This window comes from Hippocampus guttulatus, chromosome 2, assembly GCF_054856545.1.
Source record: "Hippocampus guttulatus isolate MCC_2025c chromosome 2, RoL_Hgut_1.0, whole genome shotgun sequence".
Taxonomy (NCBI): Eukaryota; Metazoa; Chordata; class Actinopteri; order Syngnathiformes; family Syngnathidae; genus Hippocampus; species Hippocampus guttulatus.
In genome coordinates this window covers 23,289,761-23,308,131 of record NC_141262.1, presented here as the reverse complement: position 1 = coordinate 23,308,131, position 18,371 = coordinate 23,289,761, and the positions used below count along the sequence as shown (strand labels likewise).

The window sequence follows — 18,371 nt, the reverse complement described above, 5'->3', positions numbered from 1 at the left end:
AAAACGCCTTACTAAACATTGTCGTTTTTCGTCGTCTCAAAACGCCTTACTATACATGGTCGTCTTTTTTTTGGACAAAAAACGGCTTACTATACATGGTAATTTTTTTAGTTTAAAAACGTCTTACTATACGTGGTCGTTTTTTTTGGCTAAAAACGCCTTATTATACATGGTCGTTTTCTTCGGCTAAAACCGCCTTACTATACATGGTCGTTTTTTTCGGCTAAAAACGCCTTACTAAACATGGTCGTTTTGTCGGCTAAAAACGCCCTACTATACATGGTCATTTTTTTAGGCTAAAAACGCCTTACTATATGTGGTCGTTTTTTTGGGCTAAAAACGCCTTACTATACATGGTCGGTTTTTTTCGGCTAAAAACGCCTTACTAAACATGGTCGTTTTTTTCGTCTCAAAACGCCTTACTATACATGGTCGTTTATTTCGTCGAAAAACGGCTTACTATACATGGTCATTTTTTTAGGCTAAAAACGCCTTACTATACGTGGTCGTTTTTTTCGGCTAAAAACACCTTACTATACATGGTCGTTTTTTTCCGGCTAAAAACGCCTTACTATACATGGTCATTTTTTTAGGCTAAAAACGCCTTACTATACGTGGTCGTTTTTTCAGCTAAAATGGCCTTACTGTACATCGTCGGTTTTTCTCGGCTAAAAACGCCATACTATATATACATGGTCGTTTTTCGGGTTAAAACGCTATACATGGTTGTTATTTTCGGTTTAAAACGCCTTATTATACATGGTCGTTTTTTTGGCTGAAAACACCTTACAATACATGGTCGTTTTTTTCGTCGAAAAACGGCTTACTATACATGGTCATTTTTTTAGGCTAAAAACGCCTCACTATATGTGGTCGTTTTTTCGGCTAAAAACGCCTTACTATACATGGTCGTTTTTTTCGGCTAAAAACGCCTTACTAAACATGGTCGTTTTATTTCGGCTAAAAACGCCTTACTATACATGGTCATTTTTTTAGGCTAAAAACGCCTTCCTATATGTGGTCATTTTTTTTTCGGCTAAAAACGCCTTACTATACATGGTTGTTTTTTTCGGCTAAAAACGCCTTACTATATATGGTCTTTTTTTTGGGCTAAAAACACCTTACTATGCATGGTCGTTTTTTTTTCCGGCTAAAATCGCCTTACTACACATGGTCATTTTTTTAGGCAAAAAACGCCTTACTAAACATGGTCGATTTTTTCGGCTAAAAACGCCTTACTATACATGGTCGTTTTTTTCGGCTAAAAACGCCTTACTAAACATGGTCGTTTTTTCGGCTAAAAACGCCTTACTGTACATGGTCGTTTTTTTCGGCTAAAAATGCCTTACTAAACATGGTCGTTTTTTTCGTCTCAAAACGCCTTACTATATATACATGGTCGTTTTTTTGGTCGAAAAACGGCTTACTATACATGGTCATTTTTTTTAGGCTAAAAGCGCCTTACTATACGTGGTCGTTTTTTCGGCTAAAAACGCCTTACTGTACATGGTCGTTTTTTTCGGCTAAAAACGCCATACTATACATGGTCGTTTTTTTCGGGTTAAAACGCCTTGCTATACATGGTCGTTATTTTCGGGTTAAAACGCCTTATTATCCATGGTCGTTTTTTTCGTGGAAAAACGGCTTACTATACTTGGTCATTTTTTTAGGCTAAAAACGCCTTTCTATACATGGTCGTTTTTTTCCTCGAAAAACGCCTTACTATACATGGTCTTTTTTTTTCGTCTAAAAATGCATTACTATACAGGGTCGTTTTTTGGGGCTAAAAACGCCTTACTACACATGGTCGTTTTTTCAGCTAAAAACGCCTTTCTATGCATGGTCATTTTTTTCGGCTAAAAGCGCCTTACTATACGTGGTCGTTTTTTTCGGTTAAAAACACCTTACTATACGTGGTCCTTTTTTTTCGGCTAAAAACGCCTTACTATACTGTACATGGCCGTTTTTTTTTTGTCGAAAAACGCCTTACTATACATGGTCATTTTTTTCGGCTCAAAACTCCTGACTATACGTGGTCGTTTTTTTCGGCCAAAAACTTCTTACTACACCTGGTCGTTTTTTTCGTACAAATCGTCTTACTATACAAGGTCATTTTTTTCGGCTAAAAGCGCCTTACTTATACGTGGTCGTTTTTTTTCGGCTAAAACGCTTTACTACACATGGTCGTTTTTTTCGGCTAAAAACGCCTTTCTATACATGGTCATTTTTTTCGTCTAAAAACACATGACTATACAGGGTCGTTTTTTTGGGCTAAAAACGCCTTACTATACATGGTCGTTTTTTTTTCGTATAAAAACGGCGTACTATACATGGTCGTTTTTTTCGGCTAAAAACGCCTTACTACTTAGGACCAGATATGGTTTTACAATGCGGCTCAGATCTGGGCCAAATGCGGCCCACATCATGGATGCCAGACGTGGGCCACTGCAGGACCGTCATTCATTGAGGTATGTGGGCCAAGTGTACGTGCCGTGTCTGCCCCAGAGCTGGGCCAGACCAATTTTCCTGATTGGGGGTTTAAAAAACGTGATGTAAGGTGTTTTACAACAAATTATGTCGTTAACTAGAGTTATGATGAAATTTTAAGGAAAGGTCATAGTTTCCATGGTCTTATGTGAAAAGCCTGACAAAACGTTTTTTTTTCTTCCTTTTAAGCCTTTATGGGGTCGTCTTATTTTTTTGTAAAAGCTCTGCACCACGGCTGTCCACGTCACTCGCCACAAGACGGCGCCAACCTCCACCGGAAACTGAAGGGCGCTGCCGAGATCAGTTACTTCCTGGTCACGCCCATTCCCGGAAGTGGCGCCGTTTTTTGAACTTTTTTTTTTTAAGCAATCTTTATTGAAGCCGTTTTGAACTGGTGTGAGGCTTGAGCAGTGGTTCTTAACCTTTTTAGAGGTACCGAAACCAATCAGTTCATATGCACATTCACTGAACCCTTCATTAGTGAAAAATAAAAATGATTAAATTATTTTTATTTTTTTTTACAAATTCAAGACATAAAAAACACATTTTTTAAAAACAGAAAAAAAGTTAACACAATCAGTATAGGTATGAAGTATACGTTTTTTAATTGTGCACAAAATAAACCAGCCAGTGATGGCCAAGCGAGCATACCATAACTAACTGACATGCTGTGTCTTCACCTCCATGGCAGAGGCTCCGTCGAACCCCTGAGACTGGTTCACCAAACTCCTGGGGTTCGCTAGAACCCAGGTTAAGAACTACTGGGCTAGAGTGTGTGAAGTCAATGTGAATAAATGTGATGTTTGGACTCGGTTTGCTTTCGTTTACAGTGTCAGGCCTCAACATGATTGGGACCCAGTCAATGGAGTGGGATTGGACAGGATTTGCAAATGCATTTTTTTTGTGTATGACGTTCAAAGTTGCATTGTGTTTCTTGCGGCGTTTTCTTTCACACACACACACACACTAAATACATACACTAAATATTAATGTGAAATGATTTTAATATTGTTCATGCTTCTGCTTCAGTGGTATCGTCTGTTGACTTTTGTTTATTTCTGATTCTTTTCAATATTGTCGTTCGTGTTTACAGTCAAGGCCAATTGTTACTTTTTGTTTTTTTATGTACCACCCAAAAAATAAATTAATTCATCTGTGGCATTAGAATAATTTGTACATATTTGTTGTTTCCAATCATACTATTCACGTGGAGGCACGACTCACTCTGTTCTGTTCTGGGGCTGCTTTGCTCCATCTGGCAATCTGAAGGATACAAGCGTTCTCACTGGTTGTGCAAAAAAATAGCAAGTTGTTGTTCAATTCAAAAGCAATGTCCGATTTTCATTGGTTAAATTTCAATTAAATACAGATTCAAGTTATTTCCGTGACCGCTGTGGGGTTTTCTTTCCCTAATAGAGGGATAACAACAATTTTGACCACGTGTGCGTGTCGTGTCGCTTTAAACATGACGTCATGCCGATACATCGAGGATGACGTATCAGTCATTGGCTTGGCTGCATGGGAACATGTCGGTGAGTTGGGGTGAAGGGGGCGGGGGCGATGATTGAAAGCTTTACTTTCTTATCTTTGTCCTTCACTTTCTCCCCAACCAACACACACACACGCACGCGCGCGCACACACACACACACACACACACACACACGCACACACACACACAACGTGGTGGATGTCCCGCGCGTAATTGGCCGTTTCGGAGGCGCATTGTCCGCCGCCTTTCAGCACGCAGGTGCATATAGTAAAGCTGCAGTCTCCGCTCCTCCCTCGGGCGTCTTTGTTCCCATCTCCCGGCCCCCCCACTGTGCAGAAAATGAGTGCTGCTTTCTGCTTTGCTTGGTCCTCACAGGCTTAACCCTTTCACCGACCGCCGCCTTTCTCATGGAAATGGGCCAGAACCCTTGCACCAGCTAATCGGTCGGCGAGGGGAGGGGATGGAGGTCGGAAAGAGTGGGAGGGGTGGGGGGGGGGGGGGACTTGCTTCCATAATCAATTTAAGATTTACCAGGCAAAAGTGTTCCACACTTCCCCAGTGCAGTTTGTCATCTTGAAAGTTGAGCAAAAGTTTCTTAAAAATGTTTTTAGTGTGTTTTGTGTCGAATTCTGAGGGCTAAACTTTTTTGGGGGGGTTATAAATAGCTGTGTAAAAGGTGAAGAAAGCACATACTTTGTGGTTACATGTGCGTTGACGAAAACTCAGAAATCAGACTATTCCAAATTCTGACAAAGAAAAGTGCGTATGAACCCAAAAATTAAATGACATCATTTCATTGCGAAATAAAATCTGACTCAATTTACTGGTGTGTTTGTGACAACTGAGAAGTCTGAGATTTTCCACTTTTTACTCCTTTTTACACTCGTCCGACATGTAGAAATGTTCTGGTATATGTTGGAGGCTGGAATTAATTAGAAATCATGTCAAATTAATGATAAATGGCAGTGTTGTTTTGGCTGGAGCCCATAGGGGTGGGGGGGGGGGGGGGGTTCGGGGTCCTTGGGGGTTTGGAGAGTGTATGCGTGTGTGTGTTTGGGGAGCGTCAATGGAGGGATTTTCTGGTCCAGTAGCTCCAATCACCTAGCAACAGGCAGCGAGGCTTCAACAAGTGGTTGTCATGGAAGCGCTGAGGCTGACTTAAAAGTTTGGTACAAAGAGCTGTGTGTGCGCGCGCGCGCGTGTGTGTGTGTGTGTGTGTGTGCTGAACTGCAGTTGTACACATTTTAGTAAGTAATAATCAAGATTGCCCAGTAGTCGCAGGTGGTATTGTACATCCAATGTTTGGGATGGAAATGATGGCCTGCTTCTTTTGTACAGGAAACGACTTGCGCAGGCAGCAAAACACGTCGATGGTCGCAAGCGTTGAGTGTGACGTTTGCTGCTTGCTTGACTGCTCTGGTACACACACGCATACACACACACACACGGTGTTCTTTGTTCAATTGGGTCTTTTGGGTTGTTTCTGTTTGCCTTCCAGAGCGCCGATGCCGCCACCGCCGTTGCTGCTGCCCAGGTGGTTGCTGAGTTTTGAGCGCTACCTTCATGTTAGCTCTCAGTCGTCCCTGGCAAGGTAATTATAGTTTGCAAAAAGTAACAACATAACATAAAATAAAAGTGAATGTTTAAATTAGGATTGGGGATTGAAATTAGGGTTAGGTTTAAAATCAGGGTCAGGGTTTAAACATAAGATTTTAAATTAGGCATTGGGTTTCAAATTACGTTTTACAATTCGGGTGATGGTTTTCAATTAGGTTTTAACACAAAATTGGAGTTTCAAAATTGGATTAGGATTTCAAATGAGGGTTTTCAGCAGGGGTTTGGATTCAAATTAGGGTTTCAAAATAGGATTATGATTTCAAATTAGGGTTTAAAATGATGGTTCAGGTTTCACGCCAGGGTTAGCGTTTCAAATTTGGCTTTCCAACTAGGATTTAAAACTCGGGTTGTGGATTAGGAGTTGGGTTTTATTTTATTTGTTTTACTATAATTTAAAAAAAAAATAAGAATAGAAAGGTCAAAAGTTATTTATGACATACAGTATTTGTTGACTGCAAGAAAAAAAAAGGTCTTTCAGTCTTGTGTAATAAAGTACAAGTTCCAAACAACCGTTACAACCACACAGCTAAATAATCAAACGGAACACTGAATGCTCACGTCTGAGATGAACTGACAAATAAAAAGGACACATTCCCACAATACTTGTTTGGTAATTTGTTTCCCGCCCTTTTTTTTTAAAACCCCTCTTTGAAACCCTAACCCTAGTTTAAAAAAGCCAAATTTGAAATCCTCGCCCTAGTTTGAAACCCGAACGTATCTTAAAACCCAAATTTGAACCCTAGATGGAAACCCTTATTTAAAACCCTAACCCAAATCTGAAACCCTAACTGGACGTTGAAAACCAAATTCAAACCCCACCCCTAGTTAAAACCCTAATTTCAAACCCCAACCCACAGCTTGATACCCTAACCCTTGTTTCAAACCCCAATTTGAACCCCTAACCCCAGTTCAAAACCCCAATTTGAAACCCTGTGGGGTGCGGCGGATAAGAATTTTCCCCAATGGATGCCCCTCAATCCCATCCACATGCCCGTAAATACACATTCAGGGTGGTGTGGATGCCCAGGGCCCCGCCCCAATGGCCCCACCCTCTGCACGCACCTCTCTCTTTTTAAACGCCTTTACATAAATACAAAAGATGCCTTTGAGGTCCTTTTCAAATGTTTTTTATTTTTATTTTAACAGCCTTATTACTCGACAATCCTTTTTTTGAAAAATGTTTTACTATCCGTGGTCATTTTTTCAGCTTTTGTTCTCAACGCGCTTGTTTTTTTTTTTAAACACCTTACCATTCTTTGTCTGCCCATTGTATGACCTTATTTCTGGTGTTACGTGTTCAAAAGACAACTGCCAACTGATTTTTTTTGGGGGGGGGGGCAAATGTTTTGTCGTGCAATCCTTTGCTGGATGTACTGTACGTCTTCAGTTCAACAAGAGAAGGATTGTCTCCAACAAGTATGAACAGAGCATCTTTATGTCATTGGGGAAACTTTCTCATGAACAAAATGTTGATTCAGAAACAACTAATTAGTAGACTGTACAGTACATGGCTATTGTATTCATCCTTGACACGCGCGTTTAAAAGTTCTCAATGGCCTTCGGGAGCTCTTGCCTGATGCCGTGAAACTCCACCACTTTGTCAGTGAGCGCACTGGCCGCCTCTTTTAATACGAGCCACCACTTTCTTCTTGAAAGCTCTCTTGGCGTTCCGAGAGTCCTTCAAGTACTCGTCCGTGCTGTCGTTAAGTCTTTAGGTCAGCTGCAAGATGGCATCCGTCACCTCCGCGGCAAGTCCACCAAGCTGATCATCTGCACCGCAGAGTTGCCGCGTGCCCGACCGGAGGAAAGGATGCCGGTGCAATTTGTACAGGCCGCGACTGACAAAGTTGAAGGACCCAAGACTCCGGATAAAAAGCATCCACAGACCTTCGTACGGATATCAAATTTCTTCGGGGCACGTGTTGGTCATTCGGGAGCAGGACAGCATCTACGGCTGTGTGAGCTCCCGTTGGTCTTGTAGGAACTTTTTGGTGGCCTTCCAGTAGTAGAGCACCTGCACGACGACCAGGCCGTTGCAGGCCACCGACACCACGTAGGTGACCACCAGCAGGGTGTCGCCCGTTTCCTGAGGATGCAAGGGTCATGATTCAAAAACAAAAGAAATCCTTCGAGGACACAAATGATCGGTTATCGGTTACAGGCTAAGACTGGCACCATAAACCCAAACCGTGGAGAAGTCAATAAAAACAACTGTAAATTGTGTAAACTATCATTATTGTGATTCATTAATTGGAGCGATGTATTGGGAAAAAGATAATTCAACTTTAATCAAAAGTATTAGACTGAAAAATGTCTTCTTCTACGGTTTTCATTGATCAAATGGTAAATGTAACAGGGTACGCATAAGAAAATACTGCCAAACTGGGAAGAAATATCTTTACATATATTAATACGGAATTAGCCCAAATATAGAACTTTGGGGGTTTACTGATTCAAAAAAAAAATCTAATGTATTTCAATGGGCATCAGTTTGACGTGCCTTTTTGCTATTCACAGACCAGCCCATTGGCGGTCAACTGTATAGTTTTAAGTTGTAATATAACCATTCACCACTAGATGGAAGACGTGGCTTGGTTGTGCTTGCACCAGGTTTTACACTGCCCCCCCCCTTTTTTATTTGCGTTTACCTGCACTGAGGTGAAGATGCGTGCGAGTGAGCCAGCAAACAAAATGATGACAGTAAGAGCCGACAACTGGCCCGTGTGTCTGTTGCAAAAGTTGGTGGCCGCCTGAATCACCTGCAGACATGATTATCGACCAGCGATTTAAAAAGAAAAAAAACGAAATGAAAAAGTACAACAGGTGACTATTTGAGGAATGTTTTGCTCGACCCTGCTGACGATAATGGCGGGCATGTTGGAGGCCTGCATGGCGGTGAGCAGGGATGCGGGGGCCAGTGGAGACAGCAGGAACGCCAGCACACCGAAGTAGAGCAGCACAACCTGTACGCCTGAACACAATATAGGGGGTGGCCAAGAGAGGGCAGCAGAGAACCATTTTCAATTTCGATAGTGAAACGGAGACTGAACTATGACAGGAGGTTGATGGATTGAAAGACTGAGAACCTTAGAAAGATAGAAAGACAGACAGATAGATAATTTGTGTTTATTATAAGTACAAGAACATTTTGAGTAAAAATCTAAATGTATAAATACTGTCATATTTGCCTTTTTATTTTATTTTACATTAAATTACTATAATCCACTCCTTTCCCCCCACCTTTTGAACTTTGGGTGCTTTTCATGTGTGTTCACTGATATTTTTTATTGACACGTTTCATGCCATCAAGAGGTTTCCCCTTAGGCTCGTCACGTTTAACCAATGAAATTACCACTTCACAGGAGTGTTCTTTTTCGTCAACGATGACGAAATTATTTCATTATTGTCATGAATTTTTTTTCATGGAGAGACCGAGACGATGACGAAGCTAAAGGTGGCTTTTTTATAACTACAATGTGACGTGACGAATGGGAGTTTTCGTTGACGAGACGTGACTGGACGAAATTGTTAGCGCGTGGTCTGTCGGACGTTCAAAATACATGACAGAGAAGAAAGAGAAAGATCATCTTCCAAGTTCGGAGATGACCGTGTCTCACCTCGGCAGGTTCTCCCTCCGTAATGTTGAATGAGAAAGCCGATGGTGATCGTCTGCAGCATGACGAAGAGCGCCTCGCCCCAAGCGCTGCCGAAACGCACACGAGGCGGACAGGTGAGTCGATTTCCAGCGGGGAAATCGGGCTTAGTCGCGATGCCGGCGTGGGCCTCACCTGAACGGGAAGCTGTGGGCCACGCTGTAGGCCAGCGAACCCGTGATGGCGAGGAGCTCACCAAGCAGCGAGAGGAAGCTCACGCCCGCGGCGCTTTTGGCGCCCATCAGCTTCACGATCTGAGGCAGCTTCACTGGATGACACACCGTCAAATGATCAACTAAATCAAATATTATTCAATATTGATTAAATATTTTAAAAATCTCAGAATGCATTTATCTATGAAATAAATTACTTGGCACATTTACCTTATCTGAGTTAAAACTCAAATGTGGCCCAGGGCGCACAAAAATTGCCCGCCCTGCTTTAAAGAGCAAAAAGAAGTGAAGCAGTCTCATACCAAACATTGATCCCAGGATGATGACGGTACCCAGGCATTTGCTGAGCAGAATCTTCAGACATCGCGCTGAAAGAGAAAGACCCGCACATTTTTTCACTTCATATATAGGGAGGGAGTCTGGCTCAGACCTTCCTCGGGCAGAGGGGTTCATCAAAAGTCATTCGATTTTCCATCCATCCATCCATCATCTACCGCTTATCCGGGGCCGGGTCGCGGGGGCAACAGCTTTAGCAGGGAAGCCCAGACTTCCCTCTCCCTAGCTACTTCTTCCAGCTCTCCCCGGGGGATCCCGAGACGTTCCCAGGCCAGCTGGGTGACATAGTCTCTCCAGCGTGTCCTGGGTCTTCCTCGGGGTCTCCTCCCGGTGGGACATGCCCGGAACACCTCACCAGGGAGGCGCTCAGGAGGCATCCGAATCAGATGCCCAAGCCACCTCATCTGGCTTCTCTCGATGTGGAGGAGAAGCGGCTCGACTCTGAGCCCCTCCCGGATGACCGAGCTTCTCACCTTATCTCTAAGGGAGAGCCCGGACACCCTGCGGAGAAAACTCATTTCGGCCGCTTGTAACCGGGATCTCGTTCTTTCGGTCACGACCCATAGCTCGTGACCATAGATGAGGGTTGGAACGTAGATCGACCGGTAAATTTAGAGCTTCGCCCTTTGGCTCAGCTCCTTCTTCACCACGACAGACCGATACAACGTCCGCATCACAGCAGACGCTGCACCGATCCGCCTGTCGATCTCTCGCTCCCTCCTGCCCTCACTCGTGAACAAGACCCCAAGATACTTAAACTCCTCCACTTGGGGCAAGATCTCTCCCCCGACCCGGAGGGGGCACTCCACCCTTTTCCGACTGAGGACCATGGTTTCAGATTTGGAGGTGCTGATCTTCATCCCAGCCGCTTCACACTCGGCTGCGAAACGCTCCAGTGAGAGTTGGAGAGCCCTGTTTGAAGGAGCCAACAGCACCACATCATCTGCAAAAAGCAGGGATGCAATACTGAGGCCCCCAAAACGGACCCCCTCAACGCTTCGGCTGCGCCCAGAAAGTCTGTCCATAAAGGTTATGAACAGAATCGGCGACAAAGGGCAGCCTTGGCGGAGTCCTACCCCCACTGGAAACGATTCCGACTTACTGCTGGCAATGCGAACCAGACTCTGACATCGGTGGTATAGTGACCGAACCGCCCGTATCAGGGGGTTCGGTACCCCATACCCACGAAGCACCCCCCACAGAACTCCCTGAGGGACACGGTCAAACGCCTTCTCCAAGTCCACAAAACACATGTAGACTGGTTGGGCGAATTCCCACATACCCTCGAGGACCCTGCTAAGGGTGTAGAGCTGGTCCACTGTTCCACGGCCGGGACGAAAACCACACTGCTCCTCCTCAATCTGAGGCTCGACTTCCTGACGGACCCTCCTCTCCAGCACCCCTGAATAGACCTTACCAGGGAGGCTGAGGAGTGTGATCCCTCTGTGGTTGGAACACACCCTCCGGTCCCCCTTTTTAAAAAGAGGGACTACCATCCACCCCTGGGGCCTTGCCACCGAGGAGCTTTTTAACCACATCGGTGACTTCAACCACAGAGATAGGAGAGCCCACCTCAGAGTCCCCAGGCTCTGCTTCCTCCAAGGAAGGCGTGTTGGTGGAGTTGAGGAGGTCTTCGAAGTACTCTGCCCACCGGTTCACAACGTCCCAAGTCGAAGTCAGCAGTGCCCCATCCCCACTGTACACAGTGTTAGTGGTGCACTGCTTCCCCCTCCTGAGACGTCGGATGGTGGACCAGAATTTCCTCGAAGCCGTCCGGAAGTCGGCTTCCATGGCCTCACCGACCTCTTCCCACGCTCTGGTTTTTGCCTCGGCGACCACCGAAGCTGCGTTCCGCTTGGCCAGTCGATACCCGTCAGCTGCCTGTGGGGTCCCACAGGCCATAAAGGCTCGATAGGACTCCTTCTTCAGCTTGACGGCATCCCTTACTGCTGGTGTCCACCAGCGAGTACGGGGGTTGCCGCCACGACAGGCACCAACCACCTTACGGCCACAACTCAGATTGGCCGCCTCAACAATAGAGGCACGGAACATGGTCCACTCGGGCTCAATGTCCCCCACCTCCCCCGGAACATGGGAAAAGCTCTGTCGGAGGTGGGAGTTGAAACTCCTTCTGACAGGGGATTCCGCCAGACGCTCCCAACAAACCCTCACAATACGTTTGGGTCTGCCAGGACGGACCGGCATCTTCCCCCACCATCGGAGCCTACTCACCACCAGGTGGTGATCAGTTGACAGCTCCGCCCCTCTCTTCACCCGAGTGTCCAGAACATGCGGCCGCAAATCCGATGATACAACTACAAAGTCGATCATCGAACTGCGGCCTAGGGTGTCCTGGTGCCAAGTGCACATATGGACACCCTTATGTTTGAACAAGGTGTTCGTTATGGACAATCCGTGACGAGCACAGAAGTCCAATAACAAAACGCCACTCAAGTTCTGATCAGGGGGGCCGTTCCTCCCAATCACGCCCCTCCAGGTCTCACTGCCATTGCCCACGTGAGCATTGAAGTCCCCCAGCAGAACAAGGGAGTCCCCAGCAGGAGTACTCTCCAGCACACCCTCCAAGGACTCCAAAAAGGGTGGGTATGCTGAGCTGCTGTTTGGTGCACATGCACAAACAACAGACAGGACCCGTCCACCCACCCGAAGGCGGAGGGAGGCAACCCTCTCGTCTACCGGTGTGAACTCCAATGTACAGGCACTGAGCCGGGGGGCAATGAGTATGCCCACACCTGCTCTGCGCCTCTCACCATGAGCAACTCCAGAGTGGAAGAGAGTCCAACCCCTCTCGAGAGAACTGGTACCAGAACCCAGGCTGTGTGTGGAGGCAAGTCCGACTATATCCAGTCGGAAATTCTCTGCCTCACACACCAGCTCGGGCTCCTTCCCTGCCAGAGAGGTGACATTCCATGTCCCAAGAGCTAGCTTCTGCAGCCGAGGATCGGACCGCCAGGGTCCCCGCCTTTGGCTCCCGCCAAAGGCGCCCAGCTCATTCGATTTTGCAAGAAAGAAATGAAGGCCTTATATGACATTCAAAAGTATAAAATACTTTGTGCAGAAACATTACCCGGTAATTCAATTCAATCACCCTTTGTAGGCTGCTAGTTAGCGGTTAGCACGGCGCTAAGTTGCTACAGCTCTCAAAGGGCTCGACAGCAAATGGGCACTCCCAGACTCCTTTCAGAGCCAATGGATGCCCGTCTTGTCACTTGCAGTGACTCAAAGTCAGATTCTCTTTAGGCTTGAGGTATATTTTATTCACTCGTGATGATAGCTCATGTGTACATGCGGTAGAACGTGGGCATTTCATTTGTTTCAAGTTGCGTTATAAAAAAGGCATTCAATCAGATTTGCTGATGCTCGCAGAAAATCCTGATGCAGTCATCGAGCCGGTGTGGCGCGTCAATCATTACACCAAGCACATTCCCGTTGCCGATGTGCCGCTTGCCGTCTTGTGAACGCACGCACCCTCGCGCCGTACGGAAGTCTGAGTCGAGGAGCACGTACTCACCGTCCGTAAAGTCGAAACGCAGGAAAAAAGCATCGGAGCATAACTGCGGCAGCGAATACTCGAACAAAAGCCCCTCAAAAGGATCCAGCCAAGAAGTCCCTTTATGCAAAAGGGTGACCTCCGCCATTTCTCTTCGGTTTCAAGGATCGAACATATCAAAGTTCAGGCGACTTTATCACTCACATGCTCATTGGAGCTTAAGTTACATTGTACACAGTCAACATGCAATTGCTACCTCTGCTGTATTTGTATGGAAATTTCCATTGCTTTGAAAATTCAACCACTTCCAATTTTAATACAACAATTTACCGTATTTTACGCACAATAAGGTGCTTCGGAGTATAAGGCACACCTTGAAAGAATGGCCTATTTTAAAATTGTTTTAATATTTAGGTCGCACCGCATTATAAGGCGCACAGAATAGAAGCTACAAGAGTGGCTGCGGTTGCATTATGCATCCACTAGATGGAGCTATGCTGAAGGGAATAAGATAGGATAAGATAAGAAAACCTTTATTAGTCTCGCAATGGAGAAATTCCCGATTCACAGCAGCAAGGTTATGAAAGGAAGAAGTAGAACAACAAAATATAGGAGCTGCTGGAAAGGCAGCCACTCACACTGCGCCATTTTGAAGTCAAAATAACAAAAACAACACAACACAACACATAGGACACAGACAGTCGTGCAATCTTCACCACTTTTCTGCATACACTTTGTTCTCTGAAGCAGTTACAGATGAAAGAGGAGAGGATCAAAGTGTCCTTTCACCAGTGGATCAGAGACGTCATGCTGAAAATGTGCACACGTCTGCTACAAGCTAAGTTTTGAAAGCAAACACGAAGCTGTAGCGTCCATTGACGAAAAAGAGATTGGCTCACATCTCCTGTCCCATGTAAATCCACTTCAATTCCAAGCCGCGACTCCCAATCCAGCTTTATTTATATAGAGATTCACAACCGCTGCAGCTGTAACAAAGCGCTTTACAAAACATTTAAAGTACCACGTCCAAGATATCAGAATATTGATCCGCATTTAAGGCGCATCGGATTTTAAGGTGCACTGTCGGCTTTTGAGAAAAGTGAATGCTTTTAGGTGCGCCTTATAGTGCGGAAAATACGGTACTCGTGGAGAACACCTGTCTCGGTCATAACAAGGCTTTGTATATGAGAAGAATAACTTTTTTTAAAATAAAAAACAAAACAAATACAATAAATGAGATATTGTATTTGATAGCTATTCGAAGGATCTTGGCTTGGAAATATGAATTTAAAAAACTGCTTTATACATTAAACACAAAATACAACACAACACAAAAACTATTTCTCCCTAAATTGGTATGACAATAAAAAACATTTTCCATAAAAATTTGAATGTTTGACTTATTTTTGAAAAATGATTGTATAATACACCAATTGGTATAGATGATAGTCACCACTTCAAACTATTTTTAATTAATATTTTTGACAATGATCACGATGGACAAAATTTAACACTGACACAAATGCTCAAATCAGTACACATTATGTAATCCTTTTGCATTATAGACTGCACATCCTTTGTTCTTCTGAAAACGGCATATACGGCGTCCTCAAACATTTGGCATCATTTCATCACCTCGACTGATGTCAAATTTTAATAAAGATGTGTTCAAACTAACATGACTTTTTTTTCCTCCTTGTAATCATATCTTATTGTTGCATTTGCGTCAGATTTGTAGTCACTCAAATAATAAAACATTTTTTGGAAAGGGGGGGGCAAGTGTATATTTACAATTTTTTTCGGGTTATCAAGACATGTTCATAAAACTCCACCCTATTTGAGACACACACACACAAACACGCACACACACACAGATAGGGGATTGGTTTAGCAGGGCCAATGTGCAAAGTACACAAAACGCACGCAGTAGAGGAACACGTGCCGCTTCTAAAAACGTTTGAACTGACTGAGGGAATTGACCAACAGAGACAGCAAATCAGTCTGGATTTGTACAGTTTTATTTATGATCACTTTCGGAATTCTTTTTCAACTCGAAGAATGTCATTTTGTGGTTTTCATCTTTTTGTTGTTGTTCGTTTTGGGCATGCTCTGTTTGTCGTCAAGTTTCCTCCAAATACCTTTGAGGGTGAGAGTTGCTCTGCTGTTGTGGAGGAATTATTTTGCCTACTCTCGCTTCTTCTTCTTTTTCTTCTTCTTGCGCTCTGCCGAGCTATTCCAGTAGTAGAGGACCTGCAGGGCTATGATGCCGTTGCAGGCCGAGGAGATGACGTAGGTGAAGGCCATCAGCGCGTCGCCCGTTTCCTGCGGACACGTGCAACAAGACAAGGTCATCGCTGGGAAGAATATAAATGCAACAAAGTAGAAAGGACTCCATGACTGAAAATGAATATGACACCTTTTTGAAACACACAAAAAAATGTCTTTAGTCTCATGAAAATACACATTTCTATCATATCATTCTGACTTTATTCTTATAAAATTACTTTCAAAAAATAATTATTTGTGGTGTATCGTCAGAATATTTCGACTCAAATCACCAACAGCGGCAGTGTAGAGCGTTCCAAAAAACAACAAAAAAAGGCCGCTACCTGGAGTGAGGTGAAGATGCGTGCCAGTGACCCAGCAAATAACAGGAAGACAGAAATGGCCGACAACTGGCCCGTGTGTCCGTTGCGGAAGTTAGTGGCTGCCTGAATCAGCTGCAAGACACCCAAAAACACATGCGAGAGCAAAACTCAAGACAACCATCTGACTTTTATTTTAAATACCGTATTCTCCGCACTATAAGGCGCACCTAAAAGCATTCAATTTTCTCAAAAGCCAAAAGTGCGCCTTATATATATGGATCAATATTCTGATTTCTTGGACATTGTATTTTAAACGTTCTCTAAAGCGCTTGGTTACAGCTGCAGCGGTTGGGAAGGTGCTAAATAAATAATGCTGTATTATATTGTATTTGTTTTAGCGTAGCTCCATCGAGTGGACGCATAACATAACTGCAGCCACTATTGTAGGTTCTATTCTATGCGACTCATAATACGGTGCGCCCGATATATGAAAACAGTTTTACAATTGGCCACTCATTGCGCCTTCCGAAATGCCTTATAGTGCAGAAAATACGGTACACCAAGTTTTAATTGATTTCCATTCAAAGTACTTTAAACCTCTCAAAGAATTATAAATCTATTCAAAAGATTCATCTTTACAATCCAAGTATGACCACTTTTTTTTCTCGCTCAACAGTCTCTAGCAAACTGAACTGCCATCAGCGCAAACTGCTGACAGCTAACTACTAGATGCAACAATTCACTGTGAAGTATAACAAATAAAGAAATAGAATGAATTATATATATAAAAAAGATACAAAAATATCTCCTGTATGAAAACATTCTTGTTGCCTAGGTTTCACCGTGCCTACCCTGCTGACGATGACGGCAGGCAAGTTGAAGGCCTGCAAGGTGGTTACCACCGACATAGGGGTGACCGGAGACAGCACGACGACCAGCAGACCAAAGTATACGATCAGAAAAAGGAAACCTGCCAAAAACAATTTGTCGTTACAGCTTTTTTTCCCCTGCTCCCCTCAGCCTTTGCTCTCTTAAAATTGCCACTTTTTCTGGAAAAACTTTTCTAGCTTTTTTTTGGAATAGTAGGACTTTGGACTTCATTATCCAAAGGCGACCATTCTTTCATTTCCAATTTTTCGATTGATTTTCTTAAAAAAAAAAAAAAAACATGGCTTACCAGGTAACGTTTCAGACATTTGAATTCCTCTGCGCTTCAAACCTCCCTACCCCAAAAATCTCGACCTGCTTCTTGTCTCACCTCTGCCGCTCCTCCCTCCGTAGTGCTGAATGAGGAAGCCGATGGTGACTGTCTGCAGCATGAGGAAGAGCACCTCGCCCCAAGCGCTGACATAACGCATCAAACAACGTCTCCTTAAACAATCCGCGGCTTGGTGAACGTATGGCCTGAACGAGGTCCCACCTGAAGGGGAACTTGTTGGCGATGCTGTAGGCCATCGTTCCCGTGATAGCCAGCAGCTCAAGGAGCACCGACTGGAAGCTCAGGCCCTCGCCGCTCTTTGCGCCAATCATCTTCAGGATCTGAGGCAGCTTCACTGGGAACACAACAAGTGGGTCAAATGAACAGAAGACCTCCGCATATTTGCCATTCAGCATTTGCCAATTCACCCATTCAATACTTTTTTTTTTTTTTTTGGGTGTGGCTGCAGGCGAATGAAAACTCAAGAGGCTTGATTTCACATGATATTTAGAAGGTCATGGCGTACTCAAGAATAAAGCGTTCAAGGTGCAGGGATGAATGGGCATGAGGCTATGATGGTAGTTTTAAATACTTTAGTGTTGGTAGTTGAATAAGTACTGCGTTTTGAAATCAATGAATAATCGTTTTTAAATTTTTATCAATCGTGATTTCAATATTCATCAAAAGGATCGTGATTATTATTTCCCCCCCACAATTGCCCAGCCCTATTACAAAATATCACTGTGGTTAGTATTTAAAACATTGTGTTATCAATTGCACGGAGGTATACAAAGGTGCATTACCCATCACCGATCCCAGGATGATGGCGATCCCCAGGCCTTTGCTGAGTAAAATCTTTAAACATGGTACTGAAACACAAATTTTGAAGAAAATAAGAGATGGTTTTCAATATTCGAGGCAAGGTTAATGCTGCCGGGAAAGGCATTTCAAATGACGGCAAAAGAATTCACAGAACATACACAGTGTGTCATCCGAAGGACAATATCACCAAAGTAGCGTGTGATATCTTTAGTTCTCCATTATCTCTCTACAAGTGCAGTTGGGCTTCGGGTAACCCAAACTAGCGCCTGTGTTAGGGACGAAATAACACTCAATACGTGACACTCACCGTGTAGAAAATTAAAATTGAGAAAAAGCTCATCGTAGCACGATTCTGGTATCAAATATGTCAACAAGACGCCTTTAAAGGGGTCCATAAATGAGGACGCTTTCTCCAAAACGACTTGTTCCGCCATTGTCCAGCGGTCAAGTCACGTGACATGGAATGTGCTACAGCTGAAAGAGTCCGTCTTTTACC

The 18,371-nt window shown here is 44.2% G+C and overlaps 2 protein-coding genes and 1 long non-coding RNA gene across 3 annotated transcripts; 1 reads left to right on the top strand and 2 right to left on the bottom strand.

Moving 5' to 3' along the window:
• Positions 1–3,991: 3,991 nt before the first annotated feature.
• Positions 3,992–7,447, top strand: LOC147209080 (uncharacterized). Its single transcript, XR_015100295.1, has 3 exons — positions 3,992–4,019; positions 5,316–5,568; positions 7,303–7,447. It is a non-coding gene; the product is annotated as an uncharacterized LOC147209080 (long non-coding RNA).
• A 95-nt stretch (positions 7,448–7,542) lies between these two features.
• LOC147209079 (mannose-P-dolichol utilization defect 1 protein-like) lies at positions 7,543–13,415 on the bottom strand. Its single transcript, XM_086106016.1, has 7 exons — positions 13,289–13,415; positions 9,723–9,788; positions 9,383–9,515; positions 9,212–9,297; positions 8,447–8,565; positions 8,243–8,353; positions 7,543–7,680 (listed from the first exon to the last, which is right to left on the bottom strand). Exons 1-7 carry the CDS (start codon positions 13,413–13,415, stop codon positions 7,543–7,545), a joined length of 780 nt encoding a protein of 259 aa, XP_085962142.1.
• Positions 13,416–15,269: 1,854 nt separating this feature from the next.
• On the bottom strand, positions 15,270–18,347 carry mpdu1b (mannose-P-dolichol utilization defect 1b). The gene is made up of 7 exons (XM_086104658.1): positions 18,183–18,347; positions 17,857–17,922; positions 17,276–17,408; positions 17,114–17,199; positions 16,707–16,825; positions 15,877–15,987; positions 15,270–15,589 (listed from the first exon to the last, which is right to left on the bottom strand). Exons 1-7 carry the CDS (start codon positions 18,307–18,309, stop codon positions 15,452–15,454), a joined length of 780 nt encoding a protein of 259 aa, XP_085960784.1. The 5' UTR covers positions 18,310–18,347; the 3' UTR covers positions 15,270–15,451.
• Between the last annotated feature and the right edge of the window lie 24 nt (positions 18,348–18,371).